The sequence below is a fragment of the Plecotus auritus genome (assembly GCF_963455305.1).
Source record: "Plecotus auritus genome assembly, chromosome: 11".
In the NCBI taxonomy this organism is placed as follows: domain Eukaryota; kingdom Metazoa; phylum Chordata; class Mammalia; order Chiroptera; family Vespertilionidae; genus Plecotus; species Plecotus auritus.
In genome coordinates this window covers 19,990,066-20,012,258 of record NC_137777.1, presented here as the reverse complement: position 1 = coordinate 20,012,258, position 22,193 = coordinate 19,990,066, and the positions used below count along the sequence as shown (strand labels likewise).

General features: G+C 45.0%; 1 protein-coding gene across 12 annotated transcripts in view; it reads left to right on the top strand.

Annotated features, from left to right (window-relative positions):
* SYBU (syntabulin) overlaps positions 1–22,193 on the top strand; it is a 107,362-nt gene that overhangs the window by 74,304 nt on the left and 10,865 nt on the right. For all 12 annotated transcript variants that reach the window (XM_080647129.1, XM_080647128.1, XM_080647126.1 and 9 more), the window contains one exon: positions 21,230–21,332. In XM_080647129.1, the coding sequence (XP_080503255.1) occupies positions 21,230–21,332 (103 nt within the window). The remainder of the gene's footprint in view (positions 1–21,229; positions 21,333–22,193) is intronic.

Here is a 22,193-nt window from a genome sequence, read left to right as displayed (position 1 = left end):
TCACAGATTCTGAATGCAGAGTCTGTTACTGTAAACTATTAAAAATACACACTTACATTGTTCTCAATAGCCCTTCTCATAGGTGAGCCTGTTTGTATGATTTGAAGCCAAACAACCAAACAAACAAACAAACAAAAATGGCCACAAAGGCTTTCATTTTAGCGCGCTCTTCTGGTCCTGAATTTTGCCTGTTGAATTTGTAAATGCAGAGCCTGGCCTTGCCCAGGGGTGTGCCGGGAATGGATGAACACAGCCACAGCGCATGCTAATGGGCACTGCACAGAGTTTGCAGTGGGCCTCAGTATAGACTGAGACGCGATGTATTTATTATCAAGAGAGCCTACTTGTGTGACCATGACAGCCAGTCCGCCGTGGGAATTATTCAGAGCACTTCTCTCGGGCCAGTTTTAACTTGCTTTTCCCATGTGGCATCCAGTAGAAATTCTGAAGCTCTTCATGTCTGTGAAACTGGGATGTGCAAGAGTTTTCCTTGCATTAACTGATTTGACCTAACACGTCCTCTTTACTGTACATTTTAAGAGCTTAAGGGGTTGCGTTTTCAATGTTGTAACACACGAGTCATCTTAAAGTGATTCTCATTTGCTGGGCAAATGATGAATGCCTGTGGTGTTACAATTAATTAGTGGAAGCAAAAGAAAGACTATACATATGGTAACCCCAACTCCAGTTCAATAACTTTAATATTGTGTAAAATTTAGAGTTTTAGACTGTCCACGGTAGGTAGCCGGCATCTAGCAGCTCTAAACAAAAAGCAAACCAAGCACTCTATCGGTATAAGAGAGATTCATTTTGATCCTATAAAAGAGTATTGTGCGAAGTTGTAAATTTCTTTTATTTTCTGGACTCATGACCATTTAGGCAAGGGACAACTAGTGTGACGTCATCTTTTCCAACTGTTAGTCATGGTTCAATTTTAATTGCCTAAAATGGTGAAAAGCTACCACCCTGTTGGTACTGATAATGACTGCTCTGGCTCCGACTTTGTCATTGGGGTCAAGTTTTAGGTCATTGCCTTGCCTTAATATTTTATAGACATAATTTCTATCCAGCACATGAACAAGGGTACATGGTGAACTCTGTAGAGACCATGGTTTTGGAGACCTGGAAACCACATTGATGACATTTAACCCAAAATGTTTCACCTCATTAGTATTTTACACAGCCCCATTTCCCTTCCTCAATATGTCTCTCTCTGAAAATTCACATAGTTAAGGACTTTTTTTCAACTCAAAATACCTGAACTCCTGTCTAAGACTGTTTCCTCATCTGTGGAGTGGAATAATGATAGCACCTATGACAAACGTCGCTTGGAAAGTTCAATGACGTAAGGGCACATGGCATACAATAAGTATTAGCTGCTATTGTATTATGATTACTGTATGTATTATCATTTTACAGTGCCTTGTAGTCAAGGGAGACTGTCCCTAGTAGCTTGAACAGTTTTTTGGTTTGGTTCCATTCAACCTATCAAATTTCCTGTCAAATACTTTCTAAGAACATTCTAACCAAGTGCTTGGCATTCTGATGGAAATGATGGCATTGGATGTCCATGAAAATGTAGGTAGCAAAATGTGAGCTATACAATTAGTTTTCTCTTTTCAAATGTGTGGCTATATGATGTTGCTAAATCACTCTGCACTTACAGAATGAAAGGTTTGCCAATTAATTTTGCTGCCATAACACGATAGGTATGTAGGATACCACAATGGATATGCAAGATAAAAAAAACCAGGCCACATACCATAAGTCAGTTAATATTTAGAACAAATTAAAAATGTGACAATTAAAAATCTGGGTTCAAACTTTAAGCTTCCTTCCTTTCCTGAAAGGATTTCCGTTCAGAGTGCAGTCATGACATACTTTGAAAAGAGAGCAGTTTCATTAAGTTGAAGTTTGGGGAATGCTGGGAGAGGAAGAGATGGGAAATGATTGATTAATCTGTATAAAAATGGGCCCCATGCTGGGATTTTTTCCTTTTGCACTAATCCTGTGTGACATCTGAGCCAAGAAAAGTATAAAACTAACGCCATATGTGCAGAGCCTGCCGGTGCTGACTTTCAAACGCATGAAGAGTTGACCCAGATTATATTTTGCAGCTTTATTTTTATTTCCATGTCATTTTCATTCCCCATTTCTTCTTTCTGGCATATTCTCTTCCTCCCATCTGTTTGCCCTGGCAAGAATGGGGCATGTGCAGCAAGGATTATACCAACTGGCTTGAATGGAAACGGAGGACATTTGTAGGATTTAAAAAGATTTAAAGTGAGGTCTCTGTTATTAGAGAGTAAGGGAATGGGAGGAGGTAGAAGAGGGGGAAGGAGATTTGACTTGGGATGGTGCACACCCAGTACAAATACAGATGATATATTTTAGAATTGTACACCTGAAACCTATAGAATTTTATTAACTAATGTCACCCCAATAAACTTAACAAAAAATAAAAAATAAATAAGTAGGTAGGTAAATAAATAAATAAAAAGAGGTCTCTAGAGGCTGGGGACTTGTAATCAATGCATGTCCATAAATACTAAATATATTTTGTTAAACATGATTTTAAATGCAATTTCACTCAGATAATGTACTTAGAATACAATTAGCCTTGTTTCAAGGTAAACGTTAAATTCTTAGCCACATCCCACTGCCATGGTGACCTTTTATCTATACTCTACGGATCTTTGACGAAAATCATGCCCCACTTTCTTTTCACCGCTGCTGTCATACAGGCACATGGTCTGATGGTGCCCGTTTGTCACTTGTTTGTTAGGTGCTGGGTGCTGCTGTCCTGGGCTGTGGGGCATATCCTTTCGAGCAGAGGGTGTTCGTTCATGGCAGCTTCGGAGGGAAGGGGGCCCCTTGTCTTGGGTGGCGGCAGCATTATTCACAGAAACTGGATCTTCCCGAGTCTTTGGCTTCTTGTCCTCATCCCCTTGGCTGAGATAGGAAGGCTCTGCCAGCCTCTGCCAGCAAGATCTGATTTCTGCCGAGGCGACTGGCAGGCCTGACTGTTCTTGAGAGGCTGTGCCTGAACCTGATACTGGGTTACTGCCTGACATCCAATGCTTTCCCCTCCTACTTGGTGGAAGAAGGGAAGGAAGAAGGGAAGGAAGAAGGGAAGCCGAAGCGCTAGTGCATAGAGAGCAAGGTTTAGGGCCTGCAGGCGTGCCGCCCTCGTCGCCGTCTGGTGTCCTGCCAAGCCCAGCCTACCAGGGACAGCAAAGGGGTTCCTCTGTGCTAAGCTGGGGCATCCTTGAGTTTTGGATGGGATTCTCCAACTTAGCATTTCCCCCCTTCCTTTTCTCCTTAGTCTCGGCCATCATTTAACAGAACTGAACCCAGTAATGCTACTCATTTGTTTTTTCAACAAATACCGTGTGCCTGGCAGTGCGCCACACAACAGTAAACCGGGGGCTCCCTGTCCCTGCGTGGTATGTTTCTGTGGCACCTGCAGGGTTCTATGCATGCACAGACGAGGACCATGGAACCCAGATCTGGGGGTCTGGGAAGCTGTCCAGAGGAAGTAATGCTGTGTCAACACTTAAAAAGGGTAAAACTAGGTTTTTAAGTGAAAAGACACTTGGGGGTCTGAACTTAGCATGCCATTGCTGTTAACTTAAGTGCTATGCCCTTAGAGTTTTCAAAATTCTTTTGTTATGGCTGCCATGTTATATTTAAAAACTCTCTTTCGGGTGACTTTTCTCTACTAGAATGTGAGCCCCTCTATGACATGGATAATGCGCGCGTGCTCTCTCTCTCTCTCCCTCCCCTCCCTCTCTCTCGCTCTCTCTCCTTTTATTATCTTTTACTTAAAACTAATTTTTGATGTTCCTCCTATTTCTTTTTTATTTTTTTATTTTTTGATATATAATGTGATGCACAGAAATGATTATATGTAAACTATGCAGTATAATAAAGTTCCACCCTAAGAATTACCATCTGCCTGTGGATTTGCCCAGATCCTATTCTCTGTCTCGCCGCCCCCCCCCCCCCCCCCCGCCCAAGGTGACCACTGTATTGAAGTGTGTGTCGTATCATTTCTTTGCACTTAAACATCATTTTACAACCTTAGGTTACGTGTCACTAAAAACAAGTTGGAGCACAATGTAACACTTAAACACGGAGCCGTGTTGTCTTTGCCTCGTGTTCTCCGTAATTAGCACAGCGCCTAAAACTTAATAGGTGTGCGCTAGACGTTTGTGAATTAATGGATATGCCCGAGGGCCTGGGAGATATTTTTGTGATTCCACATGATTCTACATGCTAAGGCGATATTGGAATTCCACTTCAGTGGATTTGTTCCCTTTGAGCCTGGTTAGTTCCATCGTTTTGGGGTGCTTATAGGTGTAGGCCGCCGAAAGTAGCCAGGTCCTATTTAATTGTTTGGGGATATTTCCAAACTACCATTTCGACTTCTCTCCATTTTACTGCCATGCAAACCGTCCAGTGCTCCTAAAGAGAGTGGTCTTAGCTTTTGTTTTGTTTTGTTTTGTTTTGTTTTGTTTTTGTCATGGTCTGCTTTGCTTTTCCATTCGACTGTGGTTTTTCAGAGAGCATTGGAAGGTGGAGAGAACAGAGAACACTGAGTGCACTTGGACTTAAAAGTGAACTTGTTTGGGGGGTGGGGCAGAGCAGTTGGACAAGCAGAGGGTTGGCCTGGGAAGCAGTGCTCCGTGCCAGATGCCACTTTGAGTTGAGGTCCTGGGGAACATTCCTTTAATAAGTCCATGGAAACTCGGGGCACAGTGTGTGTGCAGAGTATAATCTAATCATGGGTGTGCTCCGTTCTTTTTACATGCTACAAACCACACAAGAATTCGTAGCGAGCTCTTGTAGGGGACGTTCAGAAACATTGTGTTCAGAAGCTTGAGAATCCAAAGAGTTTTCAGTTGATCAACAATGGTGGGAGCCAAAACCGGTTTGGCTCAGTGGATAGAGTGTCGGCCTGCGGACTGAAAGGTCCCAGGTTCGATTCCGGTCAAGGGCACGTAACTTGGTTGCGGGCACATCCCCAGTAAGGAGTGTGCAGGAGGCAGCTGATCGATGTTTCTCTCTCATCGATGTTTCTAACTCTCTATCCCTCTTCCTTCCTCTCTGTAAAAAATCAATAAAATATATTAAAAAAAAAAAAAACAATGGTGGGAGGTGAAATTCAGGTGCTTGGAGCTAGGAGCTCAGCTGGTTTGCAGAACTCCTTGTCTCTCCCCAGCAGGTACCCAGCTCCCAAGTGTAGCATCCCAGGTGAAGTCACCTCCCCGGGCCTGCGCTAGGCTCCCTGGGCCTTGAACAGGTGTCCCAGGGCAGGAGGGCGGGAGCTGTTGCACCTGCCTTGCACCTGTTTTCCTGCAAGCCCATCCCCTGATCCAGAATTCTCTGTTGTGCTGCCAGGCCTTCGCCTGGAAGCATTTTCATATTACTTCATTATCCCCGATGCTCCTGTTAGCTCCTTGAACACGTGTCTGAATTAAAACAGACACCACCAGGCCTTCCATTTCTCCATTGGCTTTTGTTGGAACACTCTGTATAGATGCCAACATTGCCAGACTTTACCCAGCTTAATTGTTTTTATTTCATGGACGTTTGTGCTTGCAAAGAAAAAAATATTTGCATTAAAGATGGATTGCACAGTGGTAAATTGAGCATGGATCTTGGAGTATCTCAAGCCATTGTGGTTAGAGTATTAAATTTTTCACATCGTCCTCAGGCAATATGGGGGAGGCCTTTCCCTCCCCCCCTTCATTTCATAGGGATAATTCCTGTTTTGTTCCTCTGCTCTGTGGTTATACTAAAAACTTATCTTCATTCAATTGTTCTTTTATGGGTTAGTCCTGCCGTCAAGTGTATAACATAAGGTGAGGTGTTGCTTAGCGTTTAACTTACTTCATGCTTTTACCGTTTTAAATCCTTTTGTTCACCTGGGGTTTTCAATGACTTTGAACCTGTGCAGTTAAATTTGTGGGCCTAAGATCTATGTGGAAGGGGACGCGATGGTCTGGGCTCCCCCCTTGCTGTACAACCCATTTCCTAACTGTAATGCCCACTGGCCTGGCCTTCCAGCCTCCAGCCCAGGGGTCCTCAAACTTTTTAAACAGGGGGCCAGTTCACTGTCCCTCAGACCGTTGGAGGGCTGGACTATAGTTTAAAAAAAAACAAAAAACTATGAACAAATTCCTATGCGCACTGCGGGCCCGGGACGAGTTGGCTGCTAAGCAGGACAGGCAGCGGCACCCGGCGGGCCGGATAAATGTCCTCGGCGGGCCGCATGTGGCCCGCGGGCTATAGTTTAAGGACCCCTGCTCCAGCCCCTCCTTCGGGTTAGCTGCCTCAGTACGTCCACCAAGCAACCCTCTGTTCATATCCCCACCCTCTTCAAATCTGGCCACGGCTCCCTCTGGCCTTCAGAGTAAATGCCCGTAGCTTAGTGTCCCAAGTTCCCATGCACTTGTGTTAGTGTAGCATTCACATTCTTCTATTCTCTGGGTACAATGCACCATTTTGGCTGCGTTTTCTCATCTGATCACTGTATGCCAGCTAAACAGGGGATTCAGTATATTCTAATTATCCCCTGTGTGCTTTTTATCCTCCGTGTTTCGCTCATGTCATCCCTTTCACCTAAGGTCTGCCCCCTCCCACACCCCCAGCACTTGGTCTTCCTCCTCTGTGTTCCCTTAGTGCCCGCTGTCTGTGTTATGCTCCTCATGTCCTCCCTCATATCCTAGTTGTTTCTATAGGTCATCTCCTAAAAGGAGCCTTGAGCATCAGAACCCTACTTCTCCATGACCCAGTGCCTTCACGCGTACAAGGTTGAACACATCTTTGAAATGGACTAAATTGAATATCATGAGTATCATCTTGGTTTCCAGTTCTTAGATCTCGGTGAATTCTGATCACAAGGTACCAAGCAGCGTGGGCAGAGAAGAGAGCAGACTCTGGGAGTCAGACAAGCCAGCTCCGCTGTTGACTAGTTCTGTGATTTGGGGCACATCTCATCACCACTCGGAGCCTCCGTTTCCTCGTCTGTACCCTGTATGTCTTTGAGAGGAAGGATGAGAGGAAACAGCAGATGGAGAGTTCTTGACAGGCTGGGGTTTTAGTACACAGTGTCTAGTAGCATTAGTGTCTGACGCCGTCATTCATGGTATGGGTTGTGCCTTCGAGGCTTGTGTAATGTAGGCTGCCGTCAGCACCGTGCCTTCCATGTTTTCATTCATGTCATTAATAAAGCATGTTAAGTAGGATAAGGGCAAGGACGGAGCCAGGTGACACGTTACTAGAGATTTCCCTGGAGGTTGACAGGCAATCCATTAGTCTACACCCTTCGGGTGCTGAGCTGTGCTGTCATCCCGGGCGCGTGCCAGCCTTGTTCATCAGACTCTCCTAAGTGTTTTGACTGAGTGCCTATGAATTCCACGTGTGCCATTTATTAGCCCGCAATCATAACTCTGTCGGAAAAGGAAGTGCGAATTGGTCATGAGTGGACTTTGCTGCTCCTACTTGCCTTATAAAGGGACCTCTTCTACAATTTTACTGGTCAAGAATTTATCTTACTCTCTCCTTTGGTAACCTGTATGTTTTTATCCACCTCCAGTCTGCCTGCTTCCTTTGCGACTTTTTAAAAATTAGTGGTGCTATTTTCACAAACATATCTGTAATTTTTCTCAGTACTGTCTTTTCCTCACTCAGATATTCTTCTGAGTCTACTCTGTGCCAGGCACTAGCTTTGGGGGCACACAGTGATCAACAAGACAGAGGTCTTTCCAGGCTGCAGGGTTTTGCATGTTAAATTTTGGGCTGAAAACTTGAGTATTAAGCAACTTGGGCACATGGGATGGAGGTGGGAGGGGAGGGTATATTTATCCTATTTGCCACAACACTAGTCTGTCACCCCAACAGAAAGGGGAGAAAAGCGGGAGGTAAGTCAGTAGAGAGCCTTCCCTGAAGCCATTGCTGAATGCCAAGAGTGGAGGAACCTTTAGTGCTTTGAAATCTTTTAAGGTGACAGCACCTACTGTGTGATGAATGCTGCATTAGACACTGGGATACAATGTCCCTCAAGGAGCCGACACAGGTGTGCTGGCACATGGCAAACACATAGCAGGGCAGTGTCATACATGCTTGTTAAATTGTGGGTGAGGTCAGAGCATGAAGGAGTTAAAGGTGGAGGCTCACCTGTGACCTGAACAGCAGGTAGTAGTTAGCCTGGCCTAGAGGGACAGGGGATAGTCCACGGAACAGCAACAGCGTGTGTGAAAACCGGGAATCTAGAGAGCGAGGTGCCGCCTTCAGGCAAAGGTGATGGCTCCACGGGCTGGGGCAAGGCGGAGGCGAGGCGGCAGAAGAGATTATAAAGAGCTTGTAAATCATGCTGTGGCGTTGGGGCTTTATCTTAAGGACAGGGGCTGCCGTTAAAGGGTTCTACAGGGGAATCGCCTAATGAGATTTATGCTCCGGAGCAGAGAGGAAGATGAAGGGCTCAGGGCCACGGAGCAGCTGGGACACAGTGTGTGGCTGTTTCATAATTCCGGGCGAGAAAGGATGAGGACCTGGGGTGCAGCATTCAGGCTGGGAGGGAGCAGCCAGATCACGGGGTTACTAAACAGACGGAATGGAGCAGGTGCCTGGATTCATAGTGAGATATGGAAAGCCAGAGCTATGTATTATAGCTGTTCCCCAACTTTAGTGTGTGAGAAAGCTCACCTGAGCAAAGTGTGAAAATGTCGCTTATGGGAACCACGGGGGGAATTTCAGTCAGCAGATCTGGGGTAGGAGTCAGGAATCTGTATTTTCAGCAAATAGTCCAGGTCCTCAGACAGCACTATGAAAACCCCCTTTCTGTTAGATGTTTTACACATTATCTGTTTCTTAGGCCCATTTTATATAGCTCTAGGCTCAAGTCCATATAATTTTGTATTCTTATCTTTTATGCATGTAAATAATTACTTGTCTATAAAATGAAAAAAAAAATAGCAATGCTTACTTCCTTTAGGTGTATTCACAATGTGTTAACTTTTCATTTTTGAATGAAGATTCAGTCCTATTATTTCTGTTGATAATAGGTTAATGGCTCAGCCTCAAGGGCTCATGTGCAAAAAAAAGAGCAGTCTCCTTGCTGGTGTGGCCGGTGTTCACTGACTATCCGCATCCTGGTATGTGATGCAGAGCAGGGCAGGGTGGTGGTGCTCCTGTCAAGCCCCCTGCTGCAGACCATGAATGCATTTTCACAGGGTTCAGCAACCCCTCTGCAAAAGCACATACCTGTGGGGAAAACGGAAATTTCCCAACTCTGGAGTTCCATGCAGGTGTGCAGTCTTAGTGTGTAAGGCACATTTTGACACATTTATTATTGTGATATTTCTGTTGTAAATCAAGGTCAAGCCTGTTGCTCTGTTTCTCAGAGGCAACCATTCAGGAAGCTGCTCTAGAAGGGGTCTTAGAGCAGTGGTTCTCAACTTTTAGACACCTGAAGGGTTTGTTCAACCCGGATGACTGAGCCCCACCTGGCCTCTGAGTTGCTGACTCCATAGGTCCGGGTGGGGTCTGAGAACCTACATTTGTAACACGTTCCTTTGGAACCCACTTTGAGAACCACTGTCTTAGAGGAATGGGAAGATGACGTGGGTGTAGGGGCAGAGGATGGTTTAAAATCTACCCTATAATTACCCGACCGGCTCCACAGACCTAGTTATGTAAATTCACAGGATGTTCTAAAGCAGCAAACGTCAGAGCTAATGCCTAGATGCTTAAGATACCAATCAAAAGACAGAACTATTGACTTCGGCTTTCACCTTTCTGAGGCAGGGCAGTTCCTCTCTAATACAGAGACGGTTGCACAGTCGCTTCCCCTTCTCTGAAGCAGGGAGCCTGTGCTAACGCTCGGGCATTTCCCTTACTCGTGACTAAGGTGCCGAGTTTGGCGTTAGAGCTAGGAACGTAACCACGTCCTGGCTGCGTTTAGCACCAGCACATCCTCACAGGATGCAGCTACCTGTCCCCTGTCCTTCTCACGAGGTGTCTTCCCCTCCGTGAGGTTATGTGTAATGTGGTAACTCTGGGTCCGCTGGTCTCACTGCCCAGACCAAGGGGAAAGGCCGTGGAGTGACCCAAGCCAAACCCAACTGCTAATTCCTGATCTCGTAGGACTACCCGGGGTCTGACCAACCCTGGGACGAGGGGTCACCGTAGGCATGTTGGATCCTAAAATGGGGGTAGTTTAACCCAGAGATCCTGGATTTACTTTGAACAGTTGATTGCCCATGACAGTGAGAGGGAGCGGGGTACAAGGACAAATGACCCACAGAGCGTTGGTTTTTGCCTACAAAAAACATTACATAAAAGCGGGCTCACTCTTTTCATTGTTCTCTTACAGAGACTCCTGCCTCTGGAAATGCAAATAGATGTTGATCAGAATGGAAAATCTAGCTAGATGAGCAACTGAAATAAACCCAACTCATTTAGGTTTATATAAAAAAAAAAAGCAGAAAACAAACCTATGTTTTAGGGACACATAGAGATGTGATCATTTTTTTGTAAAAATGAAGGCAGGGACCTGGTGAGCAGGATGAGGGCGGCAGACGTAAGTTAGTGTCAGTGTTCCGCTTTTTGTGATGGGTGGCGAAAGGATGTCAGATATGAGAATGGAGCACGGCCGAGTGCTGACAAGGTCCAGTGATTTCACGCTATTGGCAGGCTGTTACATGGAGTGAAGGTCAAGGTCAATGCTGCTGGGAAAGCCAAGGGAGTGAGCAGCAGTGGCCCTGACTTCCGTGTGGACTGTGGACTGTGGCACCTGGTGCTGCTGCCCAGGGTGGGAAGGAGGCTGTGTGTGGAGAGCAGTTATGCAGCATATGTCCCCGAGGCTGTTGGGACGGGATGAGGAGAAGCAATCAAGAATATTAGGTCTTAGAGTCAATTTAAAAAGCTGTACTTAAAGCAAAATAAGCCAGTCAAAACCAGTATCACATGATCTCACTTATGTATGGAATCCAATGAGCAAAATAAACTGACAAACAAAATAGGTCCAGAGGCATGGATGTATGGAACAGACTGACAGATTTCAGAGGGGAGAGGGGTGGGGAGATGGGAAGAGATTCACCAAAGAATTTATATATATACTAGAGGCCCGGTGCACGAAATTCATGCACATGCACTGGGGGGGTGAGGGCATCCCTCATCCCGGCTTACGCCCTTTTGCAGTCTGGGACCCCTCGCTCCTTACCGCCCGCCTGCTCACTGCACCTTACCGCTCAGCTTGCTGCTCCTTAGCGCTTCTGCAGAGGTGGGAGAGGCGCCCACCACCGCCGCTGCACTTGCCAGCTGTGAGCCTGACTTCTGGCGGAGCGGCTCTCCCGCTGTGGGAGCGCACTGACCACCGGAGGGTAGCTCCTGCATTGAGCGTCTGCCCCCTGGTTATCAGTGTGCATCATAGCGACCGGTCATTCTGGTCGTTCCATTGTAACGGTCGCTTAGGCTTTTATTATATAGGTATCCATTGCCCATGGACACAGATAATAGTGTGGTGAAGGCCTGTTGTTGGGGGGAGGTAGAGGCTGGGTGAAGGGGGGCAAAAGGGAAGGAATGGGGGAACATCTGTATTGCTGTCAACAATAATAAAAAAGCTGTACTTAAGGACAGAAGTGAGATTTTACAAAAAGTGTTAGAGCCATTGTTACATGTCTCTGCGGCGAGTTGTAAATTGTGTCATCTTTTCCCTAGCAAGCGGGTGTTTTGTTCCATTCATGGTCTCGAACTATTTGCAGACAGCACCACCTCACTGAGGAGAGTGGACACTGAGATGACTTCAAAGGGGACCCCTCCTTTCCTTCTCGCTCATGTTCTGTACTTAAAGTCACAGACAGGTCCTAGCCCTGCCCTGACTTTTTTGTTTGTTTGTTTGTTTGTTCGTTTTTTTAATTGATTAAGGTATTACATGTGACTTTTTAATGTTGGTGGCATCTCAGTCTCCATTTCTCTCTTCCACCCCGCCATCACCTCCTTCCTCCTGTTAACACCCCCCCACAATGACACCCCTGCTTCAAACCCACAGCTGCACCTCAACTGCTGCTTTTCCCTGATTTAGGTTTTCCTGCCAGACATGAAGGGCAGGCACCTCATTTTGGTAAACACTGGATAAACACTTCTCTTTAAATAGAAGCAGTAGGCTCTCGGGCTAGCTTTTTAAAGGCGAAGAAATTCAGCATCCTGCAGTATATTCAGCAAGAAATCCAGGAGAAAGAACATGGGAGAGTCTGGAAAATTCTTCAGGGAGGTTTTGCTTTTGTTATTAGCCGATCTCTAAATGAATCAATGTGGATGAAGTTCATGGACACTTCATGGATCCCTTCCCAGAGCAGCTCAGTGGAGGGCCAGTGGGGGAGAGGGCTGCCCTCTGGCTGACCTATTGAAGGGCTTGTGCCCAATGCTGATCCAATGTGGGAGACGATCAGGCCCGTATGGTTCCTTTGGTGCCATTCGGCACATCAGCCGTGGACACGTCAACTCACCAAAGGCAGCAGGTTAGGGCTGGTGGATAACCCAAATGGAACGCGTGCTGGATCGTGGGGTGTTTCTGCCAAATGGTGTTTGACACCCCCCGACTCCAAACTAGCTGGCCCCTCCTCTTTCAAACAGGATTGGGAGGACTTCAAGCCATGGATTAACTGCGAAGTCTCCCAAAGCTTTACAACCCAGCGTTTGTGTGCGTGAATGTGGCTGGAACTGCCCCGATGTGGACAGCCTGCGCCTTCTCTGGGTCCCCATTTCCCTTCCAATCCCCGGAAAACGCATGTAGGCCTGGTCGGTGTTCCCAGAGAGCTGTGAGGAGTGAGGTCATTCTAGAAATGAAACTCTTCGCTCCTGGGTACTTTGTCTGTAAATTAACTCTTCTTGGTCGCCTGTCTGCCTTAGCTTCTGCTCACTCGCCTTCCACTTCCTGCTGAGGAGAGAGAGCCCTTGTAATCTGACCAGACCTGGAGAGAGATGCCAGGTGCTCTTATCTTTGGAGTGCTCCTCCTCACAGCCTGGTCCATGGCCACTTGCTTCACAACCATCTATGGAAATTATTAAAAATGCACATTCCTGTCCTGGCCGGTTGCTCAGTGGTTAGATCATCAGCCCACAAATGCAGGAGGCAACCAATCGATGTGTCTCTCTCACATAGATGTTTCTCTGTCTATCTCCCCCTCCTCCCTTCCACTCTCTCTAAATGGGAAAAATATCCTCAGGTGAGCATTAACAACAACAACAAAAATGAATGTAGATTCCTGAGTTTCCCCTAGATCTTCTGACCTGGAGTGTTGCCCAGAAATCTGCATATTATCCAACTTCCCAAGTGATTCTTATGCACAGTAAGGCTTAGGGATCATTGCATTGTTCATAGTCATTAAAAGGTTAATGTCTATGTGCATGTCAAACACATGGCCAGTGCTCAGAAAGTTAAAGAAACAAATGAACCTTTAAAATACATATACATATGTATGTGTATACATGGATAGTACGTAAATGAGGAAACTAAGGCTTAGAGACATTAAAAACACTTGGCCAAGGACACATGAACTAGTGAGAGGTAGAGCTGGGCTTTCAGGCACCTTCTTTAGATGGACTTTGTGGGTATGAATCTGCAGGCTGGCGCCTCCTTCTGGCGATGCTGAATAGTGCAAAGCATCTGATTGGTGCTCTGGTTGAACTGCCTGATCTCTTCTCCAGCATCCTCCTCTTGGCCATCTCAGGTCAATTGACAGGGCCGCATATTTATTTATTACTAATGAAGAGAGCAGGCCCAGGGGAGTTGGGTGATCCTTCACCAAGCCAAACAGCACCCATTCTCCTTCCCTGTGCTCTACTAAGGTTGGCCAATGCCCTGGTGGTGATGCAGAGGGAGACTAAATGTATCCTGGGTCCCTCTAGGAAATTCGTAAACTTTCGCCCTGGTCAGAAATTTCCACTCCCTCCTCCTTTCCTGCGTGCAGTCCCTTTACAACCTGTTTATCATTGTTTTCCTGGTCTGCAGGTGGATTGCCTGTATCTCTGCCAGGACAGGTGGCTGAGCCAGCTCAAGACAAAGGAGTGGACTAGGTGGAGTTGGCCTTCGCCCTGAGGGCTCTCTTGTCCCTCCTCTCCCACGATCCTTCCCGCCCTTTCTCAGACCTTCAAAGCTACTCTCGCAGGGGACTGGCCTCTGCTAAGATGAAGTTGTTGTAAACCTGTGTGCATTTTCCTTGGGGCTCTTTGAAGGCAGGGTTCTAACCCAGGGACAACTCGAGAGATTTTTGGAGGAGGCCGTGGGAAGTTTGTTTCAGGACCATGGATCTTCAGACATAATCTACTGTGTGCGCTGAGGGAAAAACCACCTTTTTAAAAGAATGCTTATAAAATGCGTGACTTACGTGGAATAAGGCACTTCCTCCTGTGGGGCTTATTAAGGGAAATGTGTTTGAAAAGCCCCCTTCTGGCCCATTAGCCACGGGGCCCGTAGTTTTCGCTATGAAATAATAGAAGCTAACACATGTTGAGTGTTAGCTATATTCCGGGCACATGTTCCACCTCGTTTCCACCATCCTGGAGTAGTACTTACTGTGGACATCTTCACCCCGTTTTACAGGTGAGGAAATTAAGGCGAGAGGAAGTAGATAGCTTGCTCAAGGCTCCATAGAGAAAAGTTCCACGGTCCAAACCCAGGCGGCTTGACTCCAAAGCCCTCTTAATATTACCCTACATGGTGTAGTTGCTTTTATTATAAAATAATATTTTCTTTTAAGAAATGTAGGGTTGTTTTTTTTTAAGAAAAAAAAAGACAAAACTAATTGCCCATAATTGCACTGGGCCCCTAGCTATAATTTTTATAATAAGAGTATATGCACATGGTTAGAAAAGCCAAATGGTTCCAAAAAGATATAAAATGAAAACAAGAGTCTCTCTATATCCCTGCTGTCCCCTTGACAAGGGAAGCCCTGCTATCAAATCTTTTTTAATCCCTCCAGGTTATATATTACGTGAAGAGCTGTTTACACAAAAGCAGACACACCACATTCACTATTTTGCATCACGTTTTTCTTGACTAATAAGCGATTTTCCGACCTTTCCCCTTCAGCACGCACAGGTGCGTGCCACTCCTTTTTACGACTAGAGGCCTTACTGGCAGATAATTACGTTGTCTTTTTGGATGTTTCTGTGCAGGATAAATCCCGAGCAGTATGGTTTTCTTTTATGTGTGCTGCTTCAATTCACACTCTCACTACCAATGGGTTTCCCCAAACCCTGCACAGAACCACTATTAGCAAGCTTTGACTTTTTACTTTTTTGCCAATCAGATGAAGAAAGTCTCCTTTTCATTTACATTTTAATGTTATATGTGAAGTTGTATGGCTTTTCATGTATATTGCTCGTTTTTTTCCTCTGTTGTCCTGTCATCCGTCTGTCCATGTCCTTTGCTCATTTTTCTGTTAGTTCTTTTTTTTTTTTCAAATTTGTATGACCTTTGGTGAATTAGCTTTTTATCTGTCCTAAGTTGCAAATAATTTCTTTAAATTTATTATTTGATTTTGACTGCTATTTTCCCATAAACAATTTTATTTTATGTAGATTTATCAGTACAAAATTATTCACTTCTAAATACTTTAAATTTGAACTTTTTGTTTTTAAATGCGTGTGCATATATGTGTGTGTGTATGCTTTTGTGTATATGGTAGCTCCATTCATTGCACGTTAATCAGAATGAAGATAAATCTTTTCTGAAATTATTATATAAATGGAAATACTTACAATTTTTCAGGAAGACTTCGTTTTGAAATGCAACAGTACTTTTACATAGTTTTCCAATCAACTGATTGACCTTTTGATCAAATATTCCCTTTCTGCCTGGCAAGTGTGGCTCAGTGGTTGAGCATCAACCCATGAACCAGGAGATAACAGTTTTATTCCTGGTCAGAGCACATGCCCAGTTCGTGGGCTCAATCCCCTGTAGGGGGAGTGCGGGAGGCAGCCAATGAATGATTCCCTCTCATCCTTGATGCTTCTATCCTTCTCTCCCACTGCCTTCCTCTCTCTGAAATCAATATAAAAAAAATATTCCCTTTCTAAGATAAACACCCCTAGAAGGTTCAAGGAATAGTTTGCAAAATCTAAAACAAAATTCCTCTGTGAAGGATTTTTTTGATTCCTTAGCTACCACTTCCCCCAAAGCTTTGCAGCTAAAAGTCAGTTCTACTGAATACGCTTTATAGAGCATCTTCTTTTATAGTGTCTTCCATAATTACATCTGTCCACTGCCCCAGCTGCTCCCTAATAGCTTTGCTTGGCTTCAGTGAAAATGGCTCATCTCTCCTCCCTGGAGAGCTTTAAATAAAAGATCTGTGTATCTCTGTGTGGGGATGAGAGGATGAAGGGATGAGGAACTGGCTTTTTTTTTTCTTTCTTTCTTTTTTCTTTTTTAATTTGCTACCTCTATTTGAGATGGGGATATAGGTGGCCAGCCTGAATTAATTTGATAGCTTTGTGGCGACACCCCAAGGATAAAGGAAAGTTTGGGATTATGTCAAGCTCTGGTTTAGAATGACTTAATACAACTCTGTAGACTTCAGGATTGCTGTCCTCAGAGGCCCATGATGTTCTGATGTATGAGGACTGCACATTATCCTAAAAGCAGGCAAAAATAATAACATCCTGAGAGACCAGATCATGGGTAGTGGTTTTTAAAAATAAGGCTAGTTATCAGTTTTTGCACATATTCTTTTTGTTTGCATTTTTCCTTCTCTAATTCCCAGCCTCAGCATCACATGCAGAGAATGCTTGGTGTCCTGGCGTTATGAATAAAGTAACGCTTCTCAATAGAATCTAGCAAGACTACCAAACGAAAAAACACCAGGATTTCTGGAGGCCAGTGAGCATAGCTTGTAGCTGGAAAATGCCTTCAGCTGCAGGGTGCTCAGGCATCAGGACCTGCAGGCTGCTCAGGCATCAGGGCTGGCGCCACACCATGTCTTAAAGGTCAAGTTCATCCTGCCTGTGCAGTCCTGGAATCCTGCTCCACCAACCACAGCAGCTGATCCAAGACAGTATTGATAAGGAACAAAGACAGTATTGATGAGGATGACTGGGATATGCATATTTTAAATTCCCTTCCGCTTTTCAAGCTTGACCCTTCAATGGCCAAATCTTATTTCCCGTGCTTTGTCCAAGCATTCCCTGTGACATCAGATATTCCCAGTTGGGTGTCTGCACATAGGCAGGCGGGGGCAAACCTTAAATATTAAAATCTTTCATACTTAATGATATTGAAATATTAAAAGTGTTTAAATTGAGCATACTCTTTGGCTTAAAAATTCTACCTTTGGGAATTAAAGAACTAAGTAGACAAGGATATAAATTCATATGCCCAAGGATACCCTTTTCACGTTAGGCCTATGTTTAAGAATGTGGACCCTGGGGTCAGATGGCCTGGGTCCCAGTCTTGCCTCTACTTCTTATTCGTTGTGTCACTGTTTTTGTGTCATTCAACTTTTCTGCCTTGTAAATGTCCCTACCTCATAGGTTCTGTGCTATCACAAGAAATAAATGACTTAACCTGCAGAAGATGTGTAGGATGGTTTCTGGCACACAGTGTTTGTTATCAATAGTAGTAAAACTGGAAATAGCCTCCATATGCATTGATTTAATGAAACAAAAAGTGGTCTGCTTTCAAGATATTCACATATTATAAGAAAGACAATTAGGTTACATGATAGTGTATTAAGTCTGAATTCTAAAGAGTTGTATGTCAAAAGATTATAGTTGTTTGTTTGTTTTTTTTGGTAATGGAATTATAGACTACATTTTCCCCTCTGGACCATTGCTATTTTCTAAATAATCTACAAAGGAAATCTGTAGTATAATAAACATTGTCTTTTTAATGTCTTCAGAATAATAACAGCTAACATTTATTGAAAGCTTACAGTGGAGATCAGGTTATATGAGTATATGCATTGCTTGCACTGCCCCTATGAGGCAGGTGCTATGATTACCATCTCCATTTCACAGTTAAGAAACTGAGGCACAGAAAGGCCCTATCTGACTCAGGGCCTGTATTTTTAGATTAGGTACTCTCTTTGTAGGATTTCAGTACCAACAGAGCAACGAACTACAGCATCCACAGCAATAACCTCGTTGCAGTCACTGTTTAAAGGAAACGAATAAAGAGTGCCTCTCCTTCCCTGTGTCTGTGTTACCAGCTAATAGATAAATTGGGGGAGGAGGGTCAGGTCTCCAACCTTCCTCTTAGTTATCTTGCTTCAGCAAATGGGGAAAGTACATCAGGTGATGTAGTAAAATTGACTTTTCTGTGTAGCCCTTAAATCAAGTGCATTGACTTTACATTGCATTAACCAAACTGGAAATAGTGATAATTTTGCAAATCATAAACTGAAATAGTTGAGAAGTAGCATTTTTTTTTCACTTTTATATTATTCAAATAGCCCTGAAGGCATCTATTGGGTACCCTGAATGAGCCTTCTAATCTCTTTCATATGTGCAGAAGATAAGTTCAAAAAGTACAGGAACACAGTGATATTAGGGCCTGCAAATACGTAAGAGTCAATTATTTAGTTCCTGTAGCAATGAAGTGTCCCTTTAGTTCAGAGAACTTAATTACCACAGATCAAAGGCATCATGAGGAAACAGTGGATTTTCAGCAATTGTCTGTTTCTCTTGTAGAATTTCCATTTTTGTGCAGGCAGCTAACTTATGATTGATGGCTATTGTGTATCCTTTAAGAAATCAAAATTGGATATTACCAAGTAATAATTCTACATTAGTAAATGATATCTGAAATCTGGTGGCTGCAGCCACATTATCTATTTTTAAAAATATATTTTTATTGATTTCAGAGAGGAAGGGAGAGGGAGAGAGAGATAGAAGCATCAATGATCAGAGAGAATCATTGATGGGTTGCCTCCTGCACACCACACTCTAGGGACTGAGCCTGCAACCCCAGGCATGTGCCCTGACCAGGAATCGAACCGTGACCTTCTGGTTCATAGGTCGATGCTTAACCACTGAGCCATGTCAGCCAGGCACACAGTATCTATTTTTGAAAATCTTCCATCTTTATGGTTTAATAACCAACCTGGTAATTTACTAGCATACGAAGCTGGTTGACTGAGGGTGTCCAGACTAGCGTATTCCTGGGTACCACTGCCAGTTGTGCATCCTTGAGACTAAAATACAAATTTAGCCAGTACATTTCTCAGAGGCAACAAATTAGGTTCAGGGAGCTTCTGGAGTTCAATTTATCATTAGATAAAGTCTCTGAAATCCAGAAGGACTAGCCTGTCCCATCTTGATAAATTGCCAGCCTAATCCTCCCAGAATTCTGCTGGGAGGTGAAATTCACTACTGTCTCCTGTGCTCAGAGATCATTCTTGATCTCTTTCCCAGAAGAGGCCGAACTTCCTGAGAGGTACTGGCAGCCAGGGGAGGGATTTCTCTCCTTGCTGTTGCTTACCTTCCCCTCTAGCAAACCTACTAGTAATACAACCCGTCAGTGACAGGATCTGCTCAGCAGTGGGCCAGTCTGGCCACATCGTGCACATATGGCTCATCTTGCCAGTTAGCGGGACAGTAGAACGCTCCCGTGTCCCTGTGTTCCCCGCTGCCTTGCTAAGGATGCAGCAATGGTTCATGGAAGTAGCACGAGGATTTGGGCAGGATTTGTTGCTCACAGACCTTGCACAGATCAGCCTTGGTCTCCTCAATTGCAGAACAGTGAGATTAATGCCTGCCTTACAAAGTTGTCAAAAATATGAAGAGTAGAAAGCATCTCCTTCAGGGCCTGGAACCTACTAGGTACTCATGAAGTTGTTTTTTATTATAATCATTGTTCACTGCCTGTTAGAAACTTAGGGGATTTAAATGATTCATTTTTTTTTTTTTTGCCCTAGCTGGTTTGGCTCAGTGGATAGAGCGTTGGCCTGCGGACTGAAGGGTCCCAGGTTCGATTCCGGCCAAGGGCACATGCCTGGGTTGTGGGCTCAATCCCCAGTAGGGGATGTGCTGGAGGCAGCCGATCAATGATTCTCTCTCATCATTGATGTTTCCCTCTCTCTCTCTCTCCCTCTCCCTTTCTCTCTGAAATCAATGAAGACATATATTTAAAAAAATTATTCATTTTTTCCTCAACTCACTAATGTGAGCTGGCTCTGGGTTCTAAGCCAGAGAATCGGGAGTTGTGTTGTAGTTGAGAGACAAGTTCAAATAACTTGTACGCCTAGGTTTGCTTTCTGAAAGCAAATGGAATTTCATCTTTTATTTCATCTCTTTCTTCTTCCCACTTATTCTCTCTCGCCTCTTTCTTCCCCTCCCCTTCACTTCCCCAGGCAAGCCATGGAATATTTTCATTACAATTTCAGAACCACATATTTGTTGTTGTTGGAAACAGGATTCATATTAATTATTCTACCACACTTCTAATTACATACCAAACTCTAGTCTGTACTCAAGATATAATGCAGTCTTCCTAAGCTAATGACCAATCCTTCCACCACCACCACCCCCCCCCCAAAAAAAAAAACACACCTGAATTTTCCAATTTTCCTTTAATTCAGAGTTTCCGTCACTGTGAAATTTTTCCGTTCTGTTTGGAAGCACTCAGTGCCTGCTTTTCGTTAAGGTTCTGTTTCATAGCAAAACCGTAGCCGCAGTCAGAGAAAGGCAATAAGCAGATAGCGTGGTTCCAGCACTTATCTGGAGCCCAGGCTTGCTTCCTGACCGCTTCTAACTGCTTGATTATCTCCAGACCCTGAAGTGCCAAATGCAGGTGTGGCGAGCTGACTACAAAAGCCCGAAGATAAACTCTCTCGCAAAAACTATGGGACTGACAAGCACTCTGTTCGTGTTGCTTAAAGTTTGGGCCGGCACGTGCATGTTGTTGAGAGGGCCTGTGACTCACAGGGCGGGTGCACGTTTCTCCCCCACGTGGGTCCCTGTTGGTAGGCTGCTGGACGCCGGGCATCTGTATGCAACCAGCCTCCTGTGCTGCTAGGCTGTGCTTACGAAACCCTGTCCTTGTGTGTGCGCCTTCTCTTGGCTGCTTCAGGGGAAACAGGCCAGGGGCCGGGAGCTCTGGAATCTTGGCGCGTGCTGAGTTAGAGTGCAAAGGCAGGGCGCCAGGGGCCCCGGGGGGCAGGGAGCTGGCCAGCGCGTCCTGGGTTTCCTTCCCCTCATGCTTCTCCCCCCTGTTGTTTTGCAGGTAGTGAAGCCGACTTTAGCTCCTCCAGCAGCACGGGCAGCATTTCCGCTCCTGAGGTCCACATGTCTGCCGCGGGAAGCAAGCGCTCCTCTTTCTCACGCAAGTAGGCACTGTCTCCTGCTCTGTGATGGTTAAGACCCCTTGCACAGGTGACTTACCTGGGCTTGATGCTTCTATAGAGCCACCCAGATGACTGTCCAGTCCTGTCCTGTTGGTCAGTGAGTGGATTTTGTTTGTTTTTTAGCGATTAGAAATTGGTGTTTTTCTCTACCTGTCCTCCTGTGGTCACATGGCTTGGCCTCTGTCATCTCTCATCCAGCCCTTGGCTCTGGGTCCAATCCACTTTCTCTTTCTCACTCACCTGTGTACTCACTCACCTGGGTATCAAGCTAGCCTTCCACCTGTCTCCCCTCGTGAATCTAGATTATGAATTCACCCTTCCTTTCTTCCAGCTGAGCTTCCTTTTCTTTATTTTTGTGCAAGAAGCATAATGACCATGTGGGCATCCCAATATTTAGTTGGGGGGAGGGGGAAGGAAGTATGACGTTCATAGGCATGAGTGGCCACCACAGGAAGGGGCAAAAGAGCTAAGTGTGTGGGCTCTGGGGTCAGGCTACCTTGGTTTGAACGGCAGCTTCACCTACAGGCTGTGTGGCCCTGAGCAAGTTGCTTAGCTTCTCTGAGCCTCAGTCACCTCGCCTGTAAAATAGGGCTATAGTCATGCGCACCTCATAAGGTTTATTGTTAGGGTTAGATTGGCTGATACAGGTAAAGCGTGGGCTCATAAAGAAAAGGAAACTCAGCTGGAAAAAAGAAAGGGTGAATTCATAATCTAGATTCATGAGGGGAGGCGGGTGGAAACTGGTAAAGTGCTTGGAGCATAGCAAGCATCAACAGGGTTCGCCATGGATGCTATTTGGATTGAGGGGAGAAGACTGGGGGACATGGGAGCCTCTTCACAATG